This window comes from Thermobia domestica, chromosome 5 (assembly GCF_964235325.1).
Source record: "Thermobia domestica chromosome 5, izTheDome1.hap1.1, whole genome shotgun sequence".
Lineage (NCBI taxonomy): Eukaryota > Metazoa > Arthropoda > Insecta > Zygentoma > Lepismatidae > Thermobia > Thermobia domestica.
This window is the reverse complement of record NC_137458.1, coordinates 131,240,813-131,261,044: the sequence shown is the minus strand read 5'-3', so window position 1 is coordinate 131,261,044 and position 20,232 is coordinate 131,240,813. Positions and strand designations below refer to the sequence as shown.

Below are 20,232 nucleotides of genomic sequence, written 5' to 3'. Positions count from 1 at the left end.
AGAAAAGATACAGAAGTAAATAATAATAATTATTGTTAAAAGTAACCTAAATCTAATACAGAAATAGATAATAATAATTAAAAGTAACCTAAATCTACGATTGATTTCAAGTATTTGAAATACAAAATTCATAGCCTTGATATTGAAAAGAGAAATTAAACTCAATCCAATCGCCCAACTATTTTGTAGACTTAAATTCTATTTAATGGGTCATTAAATAGATATTAGTCTACGGAAAAAATACATTTTACACTCAAGTCTTGGATTCATCTAAAATTACACAGAAGAGTTTATTTGTTTGTGGATTTTTAAACAACTGCTATGTTCGAACCACAGGATACGTTCATGTAAAGTATTTAAGAAGAATAGACGTGCTGTATTTTTGTAGAATATTTCCTTATAAACTCTTGACATAATTTCGTAAGAAACCATCCGCAAGATGCATTGTTCTTTATGCATCTCCTTCTTACTTGACTCCACCTAGAAGTCAAACTTATCTTTACATTCTTTTAAGTATTTATTTGTTACCATAACAGGAAGACAACGGATTGTAGCTTCCTATAAAAGGTCAAGATAGGAATACTGTACGTGATGCTGGAGAGGAACATACAATGTACTGCTTTATTATAATAGACAAAATTGCAGCTAGATTAATACTGATAACGAATAATAATAATAATAATAATAATAATAATAATAATAATAATAATAATAATAATAATAATAATAATAATAATAATAATAATAATAATAAAGCAAAATTTCCCGGGCAAAAAAGTCATGGAAGAAACTCCGTTTTTTCTTTATCCGAAAGAGCGTTTTATCCCAAGCCCTTCCATCTCCACTTTCAAACTTGGTGAACACTGTATTACTGTTCAACATAAGTTTGGAAGTTATTTCTGAACAAAATTTTCATATCGATCTCATTAAAAGATACTGGTGAAGTTAAATACTAATAAAGCATATACTGTAAGGCATCAAGAGCTCTCTTGCGGCTAAGCGGTTAGCATACGCGCCTCTGGCGTGGGAGACCCGAGTTCGATTCTCGGCTGGAGCTCATGTGATTCCCACCTGAAACTGTAGGTCCACGTTTCATACAGCTTCGCTGCTGAAAGGAACGCTAAACTGAAAATCAAATAAAACTGTAAGGCATCAAGTATATTGTTAGTAGTTACGTATGTTCCATTTCGTTTGCGGGATTAAAATCAAAGATGATACGACGTTCTCTGACATACCTGTAATAAGATAAGGCAACAATGCATTGTACTTAATATTTAATAGGAAGATTAAAAATAAACTTGGAACATTTGAGAGGCACGATGGTTTAGCGGTAAAGTGTTGCTAAGAAGCATATATGTATATACTGAGGGAATGTTAGTAATGTAACCTAATATTTGAGCTCAAATGTGACTGCTTTTGTACTCGAACTAAAATGTCACTGCTTACATCGATTACAAACTTATGCCATGAAAGTGATATGTAGACAGCTCATAGGCTTCCCTTTGCCGTTAATGCTGTTTTCATCAACGGAATTCTTATTTCTTTTTACCAAGTGCTGCTACATTGTTCTCATAAAGTTGAGTAAACGTCGTAATGCCAACACTGACTGGAGTGTTTCGTGTGGTATTTTATATTCTATTTGACGGGAAAATTAATCTTATCCAAAAGCGAAAAAAAAAGTTTCTGAAATGTGTATTGAGAAAATTGGAAAAGAAATATCTGGATTGAGTGGAAATCGAGTGCTGAAGATTTAGAATGGGACATTGGTTGAGAAGGAACTATATCATGAGAAACATGTATAAAAGGTACAGTAGAAGAAAAAAAGAGGGAGGACGAAAGAGACTGCAATTGATAGACGGTATTCTTATGTCAAGACAAAGATATTAGTTAACTGAGGACCTCAGTTGCCACAAGTGACCTGCCAATAATACCTATGATAATGATGATGATGACCAGTTCAGTTGTACCGCTGACCTGACTCAGCGCTTCTTAACATAGCCTTCTAGAAATCAGTAAAACAACACGGCTACACATTGGCATTTTAATAATACAAATAACGAACTAACTACAGAGAAGAGGCTAATTAGAGAGACAAATACCTGGACTAGAAGGGTGATAAGACTTAGGGATTTCTCGGATTTCGGCATGTATGGTCATTAGTCCGTCACCTATGAGAGATGATGTCCCTCGGCGAGCACACTACCCGGAGAAAGGGAAGGAAGAAAGAGGCCTGGGACTTATATGTTAGGTACTATCCAGACATTTGCCTGGTGTGAATTAGGAAAACCCAGGAAAACCTCACTCAGAATGGCTAGCCTGAAAAGCTTTTACACTTTTTCGATCGAGTATCCCCAGTGATAAAAGTTTTATTCTTTCGTTTTTGGTTATCTTATAAAATTCCGAACCCGCAACCAGCTTTACCGAGTAGGCTATTGCTCTTCAGGTTCTATAAACCGTAAACTCCATAGCCTTATTAACATATATTTATATATCGTGTGAAATGGTTTCTCACTGAACTTCAAATTTTAACAGTAAGCAGTGGAAAACAATTTTATTTTTGTACAACAGCAGTAAAGATAATTATCAAGAGGCCAAGCAAGTTTCTTTTGTCTAAATGAACAGTTTTTTTTTTTCACTTGAAGTCATATGATTTATAATATATATTTGAATATATAAGGTAAAACTTTACACTTCTTTAAATATACTGGCAACTTAAAAGACTGAGTATCTTATGTGAGGCTGTAAGTTAAGTGGCCTTAGTAAAAAGGCTCTAATGAACACATCCATAAATAACTGGAACCTAAATTTGGCTACAATTCATAAGTACTAGGCTTTTATTTAGCGGTTGAAAGCGAGAATTAAGATTTGTTAGTTGTTTATGTCTAACGCATTGTTCCGTTGATTTTTTTTTCTTTTGCTCCATGAAGAGAAAGTGCTTCATTCAGGAAGTTTTCTTTTCATTCAAGATAGAGATTAATACTACGCATAAACTTCAAAAAGAAAAAAGAAAAGTTGGGTGTGAACCAGAACTTTGACTTCTGGCTGGCACCATATTGCAAACTTCTGCTTACTAGATGAGAACAATGCTGCCTGTTCGAGATAGTGAGCTCCAGCGTTCCACAAGAAGGAAATCACATCGTCAATGGCGGCGAAACCGGCTTTGCACTCTTCTTCCTGCAAAATCAGTCCACAAAAGGCTAATCTGAAATAATTTTGGTTTGAATAGAAGGTTGGCGGATGAGGTGGAACCTATTTTAGAGGATGCTGAATCGACTGCAGAAACCGTTTCTCGACATCTCTCACCATTTTTGCTCTGATACTTGTCGACAGACAAACGGACATAGCCTTTTTTATAAGACTTTGACACTCATGCATAGCATAAGTTGGAAGTCTAATAAGGGAATTGGGTATATTCTTAGGACACTGAATATTGGTTTTCGGAAACCGCGTATTACCGGTTTTGCTCTATAGTGTTTAACATTAAAATCTAAAGTGCCTGAATTCTACTACTTTTACGTTGAATAAAGGATAAAAGTCAAGATGCCACTTACGTATTTGGACCGTGAATCCATTTCAAAAAATCATTTCTCACTATCCCTTACCAATTTTACTCTACGGAGATTAATATTGAACCCAGAAGTGGTTTGATTCCTAGAATTTCCGATTTTAACAGAAACATAAGAGTGGAAACGGTGCATTCTTGGAATACAGATTCGTTTCTAAACAAGCAAGTTTCGTTTCAGTATGAAACTACACCACACTTCCAAGCTATAGAAACCCAATATTCAACTTAAGGTAGTATATCTATAACTACTGGTTGCAATAGGTCAATGAGATCAAAGATAGAATCTGTTTCTCGAACGCTGAATCCATATCAAAGAGCCATTACTCGCTATGCCTTATTGTTTTTGTTCTATGAGAAGAAAATTTGAAATCGGAAATCGTTAATTTTGAATCAATTTCGGATTGAATAGATGGTTAAGGAAGGAGATAGAACTTACTCTTAGGAAGTTGCATCTCAATATCTCGTACCATTTTTTCTCTACAGAAATCAGTATTAAAACCGGAAGTTTTAGTAAATTTCAACCGCTTTCGATTTTGAATGAGTGTTGCGGGTTGTGATAGTGTATATTCTCTTGACACCCTGAATCGATTTCAAGAAACCGCTTGTTGCTATCTATTACCATTTTTGTTCTATGACGTTAAATGATGAAACTGGAAATGGCTAATTTGAACCACTTCAGGTTTGAACCAGTGGCGGATCTAACCCGGGGCCGATTGGCCTAGGTCCCCCCCCCCAGTTTTCTGACAAAATAATTTAAGCTATTATATATATATTTTGAAAGTTTATAGTAAACTCATGGTATACCTATCATAGTCTGAGACCTGGTTGCCTCCCCCCAGTTTTACCTTCTAGATCCGCCACTGGTTTGAACATACAGTCTAATGTAGAATAACCCTATTCTTGAGAAACTGAACCAATTGCAAAAAAAAACACATCATGATATCTCTTACAATTTTCCCTCCATGGATATCAGTTTCTGAAACAGGAGGTAGTAAATTTCAACCATTTATGGTTTTAGTAGAATCTTGCGGGCTGTGATGCTAATGTCGTCTTGAGATCTTGAATCATTTGCAGACAACCACTTATTATCTAATACCATTTTGTTCTATTGCGATAAATGTTGAAATCGGAAGTGATTAATTTGAACCACTTTTAGTTTGAATATAGGGTTAACAAAGATAAAACCTATTTTTGGGACGCTGAATTAATTGAAAAAAAAAATGCATCTCGAGATATGTTTTCACTCTCGAGAAATAAGTGTTAAAACCGGAAGTATTAGAAAATCTCAACCATTTCCGGTGTTTAGAGTGTTGCGAGTTTGACGAAATGTTCTCCTGAGACACTAAATCGGTTGCAGAAAATTGCTTGCCGCTATCCATTACCGTTTATGTTCTATGCATATAATTGTTAGCAAACTGGAGATAGCAAATTTGAAGCACTTCCGGTTTGAATAGGCAGTTAATGAAGAAGCTAGAACCTACTCTGGAGACCATAAATCATTTGCAGAAAACTGCATCTCGATATCTCTAACCGTTTTTGCTCTCACACCTGTCGACAGATGAACGGACAAAACCATTCTATAAGACTTTCGACACTTATACATAGCATAGTTTGGAAATCTTATAATAATAATAATAATAATAATAATAATAATAATAATAATAATAATAATAATAATAATAATAATAATAATAATAATAATAATAACGAGAGACAAAATACAAAAAATGTATGCTAAAAAAAGTTAAAAGGTAAAAAATGAAAAGTACAACAGAATATGCTAAAAAAGTGTATAAGAAACGAGAATAAACTACAATATAAATAAAAGAATTTGGAAACAATAGGGTGACAATAGTGGGGTTTTAATAAATGACTACAACGCGTCGGCTAATTCTTGTGCTCAGGAAGCTTGCTGCAAATTCAGCGAATTTCACTTAAATGGTATGCAACCAATAGTTCACTTTGGTAACGTAGGTTGTCTGTCTGTCAGTTACTAAATCTTTAAATTTATTAAACATTGAATCCATACTTAGTATATTTCGCAGATAATGCCTGCCTCTCTTTTTACATTTTTGATGATCATTGTGTTTAAGTTATTGACTTAAATTGAAAGAAGTAGAGGTGACCTTAGCGAGGAGCCTTTAAAATGAAGATGGGACCACTTTCAGATGGGTCCATATGAAATCAAAACGATGTAATCATGGTAAAAGAGATGGGAACTTAAAAGAACTATGTACGAACCAAAGGGAAATTAATGAAACTCGACTGATTGCCACGTCACGGAACTGACCAACGTTTTCCTTAATAAGACAGCCGGCGGATAACCACCCGGACCCTGTTTCCTTCCTTACGAGGGTGTCAGGTTTCACTAATTTTACTTCGATAACAAGCCAGATGGACACTCATTATGTGTTGTATTTTATTCTTTTCTCCTTTTCCTATTCTCTAGGCATCAAAAGGAGGATGAGGACATATTTATGAGGACGGGGATTGAAATGGATTGGCTTGGGAGAGGTAAGGGGGTAAGAAATCGCCTTTATATATACATACGGAATGGGTTGGTCCTGTATGCATCGAATCACAGAAGCTTGTTATTCCATGGTGTGCGTAGGCTTGAAATGAAGGATAGAGAGGGCGGGCTTTTTTTTTTTTTCAATACTCGTTTCGCCCCCCGAAACTAATAAACTTAAAGGGCAAAAGTCTATCAATAACTGTCCAACGGGGTTGAATTTTGTAGCGCTGAGTTATTAGGTGTAATGGAAATTGTCCTCAGGGTGTAGTTGTCGTTTAGTTCCAATTCAATTGGGGGCGTTGCTGAACATTCATATAAAAGTCCCCCTTGTTACTCTTTTATTCTATTCAGAGGTCCATAAATCGATATTATAAGAGGAATTCACAGAAAACAGAATTGGAAGATACAGATTAGAATAACAACATGCATTAATGCATTGTATTCATGTCATGTAAAAGAGCTTGTATCACGGGGGAGATCGTGAGCCTTTATCCACCCACAGCTTTCCTGGCAAAGAACAATACGTCTTGTTGTTGAAGAAACGACAAAATCGTTCCCAGACATTTTGCTTTATTTTTCTTTCTCTTCTTTTCTCTTTCATTTCTTTTTTCTTTCTGTATTTTTCTAGCACACGAGTATAATTCAAATGCATGTGAAGTAATTTTTCGCGTTGTAAACTTATTTAATTTCTCAACAAGAAACGCAATTCATATTGATATAATTGAAATACGAACTTCAAGATTTATTTACTAGAATGTAGAGATCGTTAACGAAAAATGCAATGGAGACCATCCGTAAAACGTAAATTCCAAACATGTTTTCCAGACACAGAAATGTTGATTTGGGGGGGGGGGGGAATTGAATTGGAGTTAACCGCCCTTTTTCTGCTCCAGGGGTATATGAAAAGTGGACCTACAGCATAACGTGATATCCGAATCACATGAAATTTCATCCGATGTTTATATGAATCAAAACCTGGCGTTTCGAAGGAAACTCAGTCGCAAATAATTTAATCGCGCTCGATCGTAGCCATAGAAGCTAAATACACGGTTCTCATTGGTTGGAGTTATTCGTTTCTCGCCATGTAGCAGACATATAGCACAAATCAAACTCCAGATACTGGTGGCTCTTGTGGCCGAGCATGCTAGCGAGCGAGCTAGTAGGTCTAATAAAAAGCACTTTTTGTGTGGGTTCTAACCCTCACCCAGGATATTTTTTAAAATTTTCATAGCACTTTTATCATTAAAATAAGATGAAAATAATACTCATTTCCAATATGATCTTGAAGCTTTGCTGGCGTCTACTATTAATCCAATGTTCTCGGGATTGCTGCCAGAGTAAGTGTTGCTGTGCTGAGCTTTCGTTACCATACAGCGGCAACAACCGAAGATCAGGAGTTTACTATCAACTGCAAAAGACTCATTGGGGTTAAAGACACCGGGCATCTATAGGATCACCTGTGAATGTAACGCCACTTACATAGGTGAAACGGGAAGGAACATTGAAGACAGAATGAAAGAACACCAGCGACACACCAGACTTAAACAACCGGAAAAATCTGCAATAGCCGAACACTGCATACAACACAATCATACGGGACCAAATTGAAGTACTAAAGAAAAGCAAACAGTTCTGGGACAGGAAAATACATGAATCTCTATTCATCCGTACATACAAGCCATCCATCAACAGAGACGAAGGTTATCATCTACCTGACATCTGGATCCAGCTTCTCAGTACGAAAAGAATCATCAGCCAATCAGAGAACAGTTTCCACCAGCAAAATCAGAGCACGCCATTGGCCAACAAAAACAACCAATAGAAATACAGCAATTCCTAAAGACTACAATATAAATTGTACGACCAACACACTCCAACACATAGCTCTGAAGATGTTGCCGCTGTATGGTAACGAAAGCTCAGCACAGCAACACTCACTCTGGCAGCAATCCCGAGAACGTACGCAATATAATGCGTAAATTGTGCGTTTTCCATTTACATTGAAGTTGCACCATCCAGTCGTGACGTAATGTCACGTAGTAATTAGTCCACTTTGCACACAACTTTATATGATTAAGCGGTTAGCATACGCGCCTTTGGCGTGGGAGACCCGAGTTTGATTCCTGGCGGGAGCTTAAGTGGTTCGGACTCCATGTTAATCAGTAGGTCCCGTCTCATATAGCCTAGCTGCTGAAAGGGACGCTAAACTCAAAATCTACTCTACTCTTTATTAACTAAGAAGTTATTTACTTAGCGAGAGTCAGCGAGCGAAGGGGGTTAGAAGTTCGTTTTGTTGTACCTTTGCCCTCATGATAATACCACGTGACACATGATACTCAGGTGGTGCAACTTCGATGTAAATCTAACCTCACCCGTTTCCTTCAGTTGGCTAGGCTAGAGCGTGAAAAAAAATATGTCACCATTCACCAAAGTTCATTGGTTTTCTAAAGTCTCAACCTTCATCAGCTTTTATATTTGCTAAGAAATTAATTGTTTATTTTTTAAAGTCAAAAAATTATACAATTTACAGAAAGAAAAACCAAAAATTGACGACACTGGAGCATAAAATTATGACGCAATATTCGCTGTATCAATGGAGTAGGAAAATAAATTTCAATTTTATCTCTTTTAGTACCGAATACAATGCTTGGCATTGTATGTTTTAGTGATGGTTCTTCAGAGAAATCGTCGGTAAAAACTACTATTTTGTTGCTACGAGCTAAGTTAAGAAATCTTCTTAGTTCGTAGCGACAAAACTGTAAATTTTATAGATGGAACTATCCTCAAAACCCGCCACTGCTATCTTTTAAGTTTTCAAGGTCATAGTCTGAGAACTCACACCTTCTCTTCTTGTCGAGTTCATATAGGATACCGCGACACCTGGATATCATGATGTAATATAACCATGTTAAATCCTGGTGCTATATTATAAGAAGGTATCGTGAAACTAGAAATCCATTTAAATTCCTTAAAGGTGACCTTTAATATTACAGCTTGTAACAACCACTGTATTTTATTTGTTTCTTTCTCTTTGGAAGTGAATGAAAGGGGGACCTCTTTAATTTGTCCTCATTTATAACATCCGAAAAAAAAAAAGTGTCCTCCTCTCACGACTCTTAAAGTATTCTAGTATTTTATAATCTTAAAAATCTCAGTTCCACGCCTTCAAGATACGTTCTTTTTTTATTTATACATTTATCTATAGCTATCTATCTAAAACAAAAACCGTTATTCACGTCTTTAACAATCGCTTACACTTCAGGGTGTCATCACATATGTAACGTAGGAGTACTTTCTTAAACACTCCTTCTCTTTCATCCATATGTTTGATGGTTTAAACTGCCGAGTTTGACTTTCTCATTCATCTCACATCTTCACCTGGGCTCCTCCTACGCGCAAACGCATCTTATTCGCCCTTTCCCCTCTTATTTTTTTTTTCGTGTATACATACATATACACACTTACACATACACTTTTGACACAAACTTTCAAAGGAACATTCTTGAATGACCGTGCAATATGTTAGAATTTTCTTTCTTTCTTTTTATCATCAAAGTCGACAACCTCAAAAGTAAGTGTGTGCAGTGCATTTACATACAAGATTTCATGCCGCATTCTCTATATGCTATGCATAACTATTTGCATCACTTTCTTTTATACACACTCTTGTGTGAGTGTGTGAAAAGATGTACCTACCTACTCGTTGGTGTATTTTTGGTTTTGTAAACATGCAACATCTTCTGCGACGAATTCAACGGATTTTTGCAGACAAATCATTTTTCATGTTTTAATATCATGAACATAGTCTTGGAACCCATTTATAGTCAGGGATCCTAAAGTATTATAAGATCAGGGACGTACGCAGGGAGTGATTCTTCGGTGTAAATTTAGTCTAATTTTAGGGGTAGTTTATATAATTTGTCCTCACATCAATTTGGATCTCCCCGAAACCTTTGAACTCCTTGAAATACGTCCCTGTACATGATTAATAAATAAAAAAAATTTAAAAAAAATTATAAGTTATAAACTGTCAACAGGCTTCAATTTTGTACACATTAGTGTTTCAATGAAGAAATAGTACTTCAATACTTCCTTTAGATCAGTTGTTTATTTTTATTACATAATATTTTCAGTTTCCAAACAGCATTAAAGAAAACAAGATTTTACAAATGAAATGAAATTCCTAAATTTCAAGTCCAAATGATGATTAATGAAAGTGAATGGTTATAAAATAATTGGTGACAATGTTGCTCATCACAAACTCATGCGGACTGGAATCGAATCAGACACCACTCGCACCAGAGGTGAGCTCTATACTACTGAGCTATCATACCCTCAAAACGCGAATCTATGTTATGAATTTTGGTATGTTGCGACGGTAACTTGGAGTATTAAAAAAATAAACTTAATGTGTGGGTTGCTTGGTCTATTTCATTGGTTTCTAAAAATGCTAATTTCATTATCAATAAATAACAGAAAAATTAAGGTCTCTATGAATAAAGTGAAAAAGAAAAATAAGGACCTGAATCCCTAACTTGACTTTGCGTGAGAACTATTTTTGTTCATAATCAAAATTATTTACTAACTAGTTCTTTTACTATTCTACTAAACGTCTTATAGGTAAATTATCGAATAACTCGTTTTAATTTATTGAAAACTGATCATGCGATTAGCAAATAAATGATAGGAAAAAATCCAAAATCAGTAGAATATATAGCCATAAAATATATATCCGTAGACCAACATGGAGTATATTTATACTGTAGAATATAAAACAGTATAAATTCAATTAACAGTCTTTAAGGTATGCCATAATATTGTGTGAAATGGACAATATATTCTGGCTCTATGAATTATAACAACTTACACTTTGTGCGTCTACCTCTTGATCGCTTCATACATGTTCTTGGAAGTATATATACGTATATATTGGTCAGATAAATGGAAGAAAAGAGTAAGTCGTTGAAGTGATTTGTTACGTGCGCTTTAAAACACTTTTGAGGTGTTGAAAATTGATGATACATTTGCACGCATATTGCGTGTACATGATGTTATTTGTTTCCTGTGCAAAATTTCGTGAGTTACATAAATTGAGATTTTTCGTAGTCAGCTCCCGTGCGTAGACGTTTGGACAGGAGCTCCTTGGGGGTATTTTAAAAAGAAAATAAGAGGAAGAAAGAGAAGGAACAACTAATCGCAGCATGGTGCCAGGAACCATATGTTGGTGAATCATTTATATGACCTTGAAACAACGTTGAGCTTTTAAAAATAATTTAAAAAAAAAACCTCAAAGAAAATAAATTACTAAAAGGCATTTTTTAAAATGTTCACTGATATGTATCAATTAACACAGTTGATTGGTTGATTGCATTTCTTCATTTTTTTCTTTTTAAGAAAATTAGCGTGACACTAGAATTAAAAATGCTTTGTGTGTATAGCCACTAAACCACATTTTCAAGATTTCCATCTGAAGAAAAATTACATATAGGCAGGCCTATATTGTTCTGATCATAACACATTTATGAATGAAGATATAGGCCTATATTGTTCTCAACAAAACACATTGAATTTTATGAATGAACAGTAAAGATTGCTGTTTATTTCACTTACTTGATTTCATATTTTAATTAATTACAAAAGTAATGGGAGAGAGACAGTGGAGAAAACCGAACCATGGACCCCAAGCACCGGAGGTGAACGCTCTACCACTGAGCCACCGCGCCCCCAGTATTAATTCTTGTTAATTATAAAAACATATACGTGTTCTTTGTTACACACAGACACACACAATAATAAATAAAAGAATGTGTTAAAAATCTCAACATAGGCACCTGTGTTGTTAACCAGCTTCCTCAAACGGCCAGACATACAATTGAACTTTTCTGAAGAAAGTTAATTGGGATGTTGGTAATAATCTCTTGAATTTGTGTCATCAGTTCCTCAACTGTACAAGATTTGGAATTGTGCACATCCTCCTTAGTGCGTCCGCACAAGAAAATGTCCCACGGAGTGAGATCTAAAACTCTTGCTGGCCATTCGTGAGATCCATGCCGTCCAAGCCAATGTCCAGGAAGTTCGCTCATAAACGGATAAGCGGTCTACCATGTTTGTTTACATTTTGGGTCAACAATTGAACTAGCCAATCTGGCGTGAAAGCTTAGCCAAATATTGCTTGGTTATAGGATATTTTAGGAGCTTTTTAAAAGTAATACATCTATTCATATTAAATTTGCCAAACATACTAAAACTTGATCCTTCTAAAACAAAAAGTAGTGGACATTATTATTTGTATCGAACTACACATACAAATAATATCAATGACTTTCCATGATCCAGAGTTTACCACGCATTACTTTTCGAAAATAATCATTGCATTTCCGGAAATAAATGGTAGCTTACAATGAATAAAGTTGATATTAAATAACTATTTATTGTTTCTTGATTATTTTAATGCAATCATTACTATTTTAACAACAAAATTCAACATGTTACACTGGTTGTACATTAATTCTGGCAAAATATGTGCTTGTAATAGACAGAGATTTGACTAAAAAGTGTTATAGTGTATAAATTCGATAAATTCAAGTACATACACTTTGGTTTTGTTTCTATATGAAATGTTGTTCGGAAGTAAAAGTCAATTCATTTTTTGGAAGGGCAAGGCGTGAGTTAACAACGTAAAGATCAGAAGCTATCAGTCAGTTAGGAATTGGGCCGCCCAGTAGCCACAGGGAATACACAAGGTTACAAATATAATTAACTAAAGGAAAAGGAACGGAAATTGAGCCTACTGATTAGCATAACACGTGTGAGAAAATGTTATTAGTTTTCCATTAACTTTCTGTTTCTGCGGTAGGCTCATTCCTTCATTTATCATTCAACTACAAATTCTAAATTAGTTCTTTCTTTTATTTTCATTTTTAGCATTCTTTTTTCACTTCTGTTTTTAAGTAAGTTCAATAGAGGTATTGGTCAGTAGCTGTGTTAACCTTCACACGTCAAAATCAAGATTATTGTTTCAGGTGACCGAAAGACTGTTCTCATAAATATTTTTTGTTTCTTAAGTCGTGTTTGTACTTACTGATGCAGTCATGTCTAATAAATTGTTTAGGGTGGTCTAGTATTAGCTGCATATTTTCTACTCTCGTAGCGTTATAGTGAAAACGTGGTGCTGTGTTCGAATCTCGATGGCCACCATTAACCTAGCACCGGGAAGTAACAGGAGAACTATTTGAATTTATGATCACTGTTTCTCAAATTTGAGCGCAGAACGCAAGTGATCCTCGCGATATGATTTTGTGGTTCTCTTAGGTTAAACATATGCCGACCAGTGTTCGTAATTTAAGGAAAATTTCCCTAATTTAGAGAAATTTCGTAGGAAAAACTTAGCAAAAAGGGATTTTTCGATCAAATGTGAAAATCCAGGGAAATTCTCGCACTGACTGATTGACCAACATAAATACTTAAATTGTTCCTTTGTTCTTCAGAAATACATTAGCAAAATAGCAATAGTGTGTGTGTCTGTTCATTCAAAGTAGCATACTTTGCACCCATTGTTGCCATTCTGTTAAGTTAAAAAGAGAAAGTTAAAAAAAGAGAAAAAGCAGATGAACAAAACAAACGTGGTTGGCACTTCCCTTCTTACATCTAAACTAATCTTATCACGTAACTTATGTCATAGGAATTGAACACTTTACAAACTAGGAAAAATTTGATAAGAAAAGAGAAAATTTTGTGTCAGAGGGAAATTTTCTTAAGGAAACCTACGAGCTACTGATCTCGACAGATTTTTTGTGACAGACCTCGTACGAATGGTATAAGAAAATCCCCAGTTTGGGTGGAACTTACAATGAGTTAATGAAAGCTAAGACTGAACTGGATATCAATGTTAAAAGCAAATCAAAATTCAAAGCGATTGTATATACAAGTATGTAACTGTATTATAGAGTTTTTCTTATATGTGGCAAACACTGTTAGGCAAATACTTGCGCTGTATATGTTACGGGCACTGTAATTGAGTTCTTCAACCTGTTGTGTCTTCCAGTAAATAAATAAATAAGTAAAAATCAAGTGAATTGTGTATTACACATTGTATTTAAGAATATCAATTAAGTAAGTAGATCATACAAACAATATAAGTTATATTATTATTATAAAATATTTTTGATAGTCCTCAACTATTTTTAAATGTTTTGTTTTATTAATGTCAATATCAAATTAAGTGATCTTTTTGGATCTAACGAGTTAGACGTTCACTTGTCCGGATACACTTCTGAGAAACTTGAACAGTTGTTAACCAAGTTTGACACAGTGGTGCTTCGAGAGCGCATGTTGAGTGTCGTAAGGGGCCGCATACCTCGATTGGACATGAACATACCATTGAAGAATAATCATTGAGAAACGGGATGTCCGCAGATTTAACATTCGAAAAGCATTTGACGGACGAATTCTCATTGTAAACAATGGAAAATAGAATTTTCAGCATTAGAAATGGAATGAATTCTTTTTCATTTTGTTCTGCGAACACAATTTTTCAAAGCCATTATACTTTTCCTGATATGCCAAATTCAACTATTTGCATGATATGTTCGTTCACGAAAGCAGTTGATGCAATAACAAATTATATGAATAATCAATAAAAGTCGATAACGTCGCTCCAAATTTGCAATTATTGCATACTTAGTTATTTAACGAACTAATAAGCATTTTGGATACGTGTATGTAATTTAGGACAATTATTATATTATCATGAAAGAGAAAAGCTCGTTTAATAAATATATCACCATCTAACAGACATACTCTATTTTTTAGTCTAATTACATGTGATTAAATTATGGATACATATTAGGTTGATACATACATATTGGATACATATTAGGTTGAAAAATATCGAAACTGTGAGAATCAAATCCCAATAACACGCAAAAGTTGCAACTTATTTTGCGTAATTAATTGGCAAAATTTGAACAAAATTGATTAATTTATTTTGGAGCCAAAATTTGGGGAAAAAAATTTGAAGAAATAGGTATAATGTAATAGTTTTTAAAATATATTGAAAATGCAACAATCATTCTCAAATAAAATGAAAAAGTAACTTTATGCTGCAGAAATTACATATAAACATTTTCATTTTAGTCAATTGATAACTTTTACTGCTACACTTTGTTCAAAGATTTATCAATAATCGTTATTATGCAGGTAGGGAATGACCAGCTCTGTAGGTCAATAACTTCAAGGGAATGATCAGCAAAAAGAGCTGACAAACTTATTTCTACTAGTTAAAGCTAAACTGGAATCTAATTGACTAGACTGTAAAATGAAACAAAGTCTTATAATATAGAAAACAACATACAATGTGGAAGGTAAAAGAGGGGAAGAGAAAGGGATAGCTTTGCGGGAAAATGCCAAGCGCATTACCTTTCTATATGAGTTGACTCCTTGTGAAGCTTTGTCGGCTCTTACAAGGAGAAGGCAGACTTTGGTAAGTGAACTTCGGGGCCATTTTTTGCGATGTGGTAGTGCACATTTAAAGAGTTAATATTACAAACTGGGACAGCGTAATGACCAAAAATAACCGAGAAGAACCGTCTTAAAGTTTTCTACTCACCGCATACATATATCGTAAGACGCGCAAACTTATTAATTGACGGCGTGGTAGAGTGAGAAGAACCTGATACTCAAGTGGAAAGGGCTCCGGGTTCGATTCCCATTCGAGTCAAACTTTTATTTTCGTTTTTGGTTCAAACAATAAAGTAGCATTTTTAACTATAAGTAAATATTAATTCACCATATGTTTATAATGTATTAAAACAATAGAAATTTTCAATCACTTGTACAATCTTTCAATGCTCCATGTTAAATAGCAAGAAAATTTAATCTATTCCGTAAATATACTGATATTACGAGTTATATTATGGTTACGACAGTCGTTGTGTAATAACGATTCTTGACGCTTCGTGTCTACATCTATTGACAGTGTGCGAATTACAAAGGAGTTGAGGGGGAATTCCCCTTTGCTAATACTGGATGTTGCTATAACCAAAGGAGATTTCCCCCTCATTCCCCTTGTAATTCGCATACTGTCAATAGATGTAGACACGAAGCTTCAAGAACATTTTTACACAACGACTGAGGTAACAATAATATTTACTGAAGAGATTAAATTTTGTTCTCTACATGCAACATTGAAAGATTTTACAAGTTAATGAAAATTTATATTGTTTTAATACATTATAAACATATGGTGAATTAATATTTTGCTTATAGTTGCAAATTGCTACTTTATTGGTTGAAGCTAAAAACGAAAATAAAAGTTTGACTCGAATGGGAATCGAACCCAGGACTCTTTGCACTTGAGTCTCAGGTTATTCTCAATCTGGCACGCCGTCACTTGATAAGTTTACGCGTCTTACGATACATGAGGCGAGTAGAAAACTTTAAGACGGTTTTTCTCGATTATTTTTGGCCATTACGCTCTCCCAGTTTGTAATATTAACTCTTTAAATGTGCACTACCACCTCGAAAAAATGGCCCCGAAGTTCACTTACCAAAGTCTGACTTCTCCTTGTTAGTCCTATTTGTTGGTGTATAGACTTGAGTGGCTCTGGCCGGACAAACGGTACGTGCAGTTAGTAACAGTTTAAAACTGATTTGGTTTTGTAGTTCTGACCCAACGTGGATCACTCTCTCTCTCACACGGAATGAAATTTGGGAACGATGGCTTCTGGTTTGATATGATTTCATTGAATTTAGCGTCCTTTTCAACTTTACGTATGGTCCGAATCACATAAGCTCCCACCGGGAATTAAATAAGGGTCTTTGGAACGTGTGAACGGTGGTTTGGTCTGGCCTGGCTAATTGGCTCTCGGTTCAGGATTTTCTTCACTTGCACGTTTCTGAATCTACTTCTGCACGATGAGTCCAGTGGCAACTCTTCTTGTTACCGGTCTCGGGCCTGTCATGTTCCTCGATTAATAAATAGGTGTAACTATCGTCAACGTTGCTTGCGGTCAATGGTGATCAAGAGAAACAGTTTGAGAAACTATAATAGTTGATCGAGAGCCGAGGTTTGTGCTAAGAAGAGTTCTGATCAGGTTCATCGTGGCGGAAATATATTCAAAAATGTGGAAGCGGAGAAGTTCCTGAACTGAGAGCTGACTAAACAGATCAGACCACCGTTTCCAAACGTCGTTCCGAGAAAGAAAGAGAGAGTGAGAGATCCATATTGGGTCAGAACTACGAACTCGATGCAGGTTTAAACTGCTACTAACTCCATGAGTTGTCTGTCCCGCCAGAGCACCTAAGTCTATACATCTAGGATCAGGATCAAGAGCCACCAAGAGCGCCTCAAGGAATTAACTCATATTTAAAGGTACTGTATTTGAGATCGTTTCAGGAAGCTATTCCTTTGTGGTCTCCCTCTTTTACCTTTCATTTTATCTGTTTTATTTTTTTTTTAAGATTTTGTTTCATTGTATAGTCTAGTCAATAAGATCCCAGTTTAGCTGTAACTTCTAGGACTAGGTTTATCACCTCTCTTCCTGATCATTCCCTCGAAGTTATTGAGCTACAGAGCTGGCATTCCCTACTTACATAATACGATTATTAACAAATCTTTGAAAAGATTGCGGCAGAAGAACTTATCAACTGTCTAAAGGGAAACTTTTTAAAGCTAATTTGTGCACTATAAAGATCCTTTTGTACTCAATTGGGAAATTATTGTTGATTTTCAATCTATCTTACAATTATTACATTATGCTTACTTCATTTTCCCCCCAAACTGGTGTCCTTCCGGCGGTAAAAGATTTTGACCGATTTTGTTAAAATTTTGCCAATTAATTACATACAGCAAGTTGCAAATTTTGTTTGCTATTGAGATTCGATTTCCTCACTTTCGATTTTTACAACCCACCTAATATAAAAGTCTCCAATTTAACACTGTATTAATTATATATAATCATCTAATAGAGTTGTGGAATACGTATTTATCTAATCTAACACTAGATTAATTACATAATGACCTAATAAACATGGATAATATAAACACCTCTATACCCTAACGTAACACTGGGTTATTTATATCATCTAATAGACATGTTGATTATACATTCTAATTTAACACTAGATTAGTTATGTAATCATGTAATAGATATTTGAAAAATGTATATCTAGCACTGGATTAATTATATAATCATCTAATAAAGATTTGATTATGTATTCTTTATTTAACACTGGATTTATTACATGATCATCTAACAGACATTTGAAAAATGTATATCTAACTTAATACTGGATTAATTATATATAAAAAACCTAATTAATATACCTGTGGAATATGTATTTCTAGAATCTATCACTGGATTAATTACATTATCATCTAATAGACAGGTCAAATATGTATATCTAATTTATCACTGGATTAATTATATAATAATTTAATAGGGATATAGAATATATATTTCTCCAATTTAACACTGGATTAATAACATAATGGTCTGATGAACTAATAGAATATGCAAGTCTCTAATATACGAGTAGTATTGTATTGGTTTATTAGTATACCATATTCTAACAGAATTGTTGAATGTATGTAAGTTAACATTGAGTAATATATGATAATTTGTTCATGAACCACAGCAGAAATGGACATCTCTGATTACTTCTCAAGAAACATAAGAATAACAATTTAATACAAAATAATTTTTGTATTAGTTATTAGGTGTTCGCTACTTCGTATAGAAAATATTAGTCTTTGCCAAAATAAGATACAAAACTTCATTTCTTTATTTACACGTGAGTTAATGTTTTATGTTCCTTTTTGCCCTTTTATGTTGTTGCTGTTAGTTATTGGTGACATAAAACATTTATGTGCTTATCTAGCAATATTTCTTGCTCTTTGCAGATGCCGCTGTCCGACGTACTATTCTATTCGCCATTTACCCGATAACACTTGCGTCTGTGACTGTTTCGACAAAGACAGAGTGTGCATAAGACTGAAAAGAGGGAAGGATTACTTCTCGCTACAAGACAGACTGTAAGTACTAAAATAGAATATTATTTTCGTTATTGGTATCTCTTAAAGATATTTTAATATGCTGCAAGTGACTCGAAGCTCTCCGGTGTATTTGTTCGGATATACTCTTTGAAGTAAAATGCGAATTTTTATTGAACATGCTGGGAATTATTGTTCTTGGTTGATTTATGTTGCATTCAGCCTAAAGTGATAGATGCATCTCCATCAAACACTAAGTATCCTTGTGTGTAATAATAGTAGTGCTTATTATGTAATAATAAAATAAAATTAGATCTTCACCCAGTAGTCTCATTTAAGTATTTTTTTTTTAAAGTTGTATACCTATATGTAGAATTAAATTCACGGACAGGTACTACCGATTCACTGATTGCCTGCACTCGGAAAATTTGATGGATATGCAACAAGAATATTAAAATCTGGTGCATTGGCTGTCTGTGAATTCAAGACCTTCTTTTACAAAAATACTAGTATAGTTGTAATAGAACTGAAGATGTTGGACAGCTTTACAAGATACTAGTCTTGTAATGTTTCTGTGGAATTAATATATATATCTTCTTTGTCAAGTGAACTTTGTGGTTGACAAAAACCGTATCCGTGGTTTTCTCGGGATTCTCCCGTCTCCTCCCACTTCATTCATTCCACCATTCAATTCGTTTCTCGTCATCACCGTCTCATTTAGCCCAGCGACGTAAGCGTGGACATAAAGCCTAAATAATTCATTTTTAACTCTTTTTAACAATTTTACGTATTGTGAAATTACATGATGAATTACAGGTAACAGAACTAGAATATGCAAATGAATGGATGGAAACCATAATGAATAAGTTACTAAATCATGTTTCCGAGAAAAAAATATGACTTGGCTGATTCCATAACTTTAGGAACAATGTACAATTATAAACAACTACATCTCTAGCAAATAACATTATTTTGCTTAGATCTCTTTGCCTCACGAACTTTCCAGTGTGTAGTTGTCATTCATGATTTGATCCAAATGTTACTTATACCATTGTGACTTTCAGCCATTTAAATGAGCTACTATTGTTCTGGTTATTTTTGTTTCATATGGCCTTACAAGTAATAAACACACTTGTAAACTTGAAAGTTTTATAAAATGGGATT

At 34.6% G+C, this 20,232-nt stretch overlaps 2 protein-coding genes across 2 annotated transcripts in view; one reads left to right on the top strand and one right to left on the bottom strand.

Annotated features, from left to right (window-relative positions):
• The window catches only part of RpL9 (ribosomal protein L9), a 375,798-nt gene that overhangs the window by 324,528 nt on the left and 31,038 nt on the right, over positions 1-20,232 (bottom strand). The gene's annotated exons all lie outside the window — the stretch shown is intronic.
• The window catches only part of LOC145686132 (uncharacterized), a 33,664-nt gene that overhangs the window by 6,334 nt on the left and 7,098 nt on the right, over positions 1-20,232 (top strand). Inside the window, exon 2 of the mRNA XM_081759112.1 lies at positions 18,979-19,110. Within this exon, the coding sequence (XP_081615238.1) occupies positions 18,979-19,110 (132 nt within the window). The remainder of the gene's footprint in view (positions 1-18,978; positions 19,111-20,232) is intronic.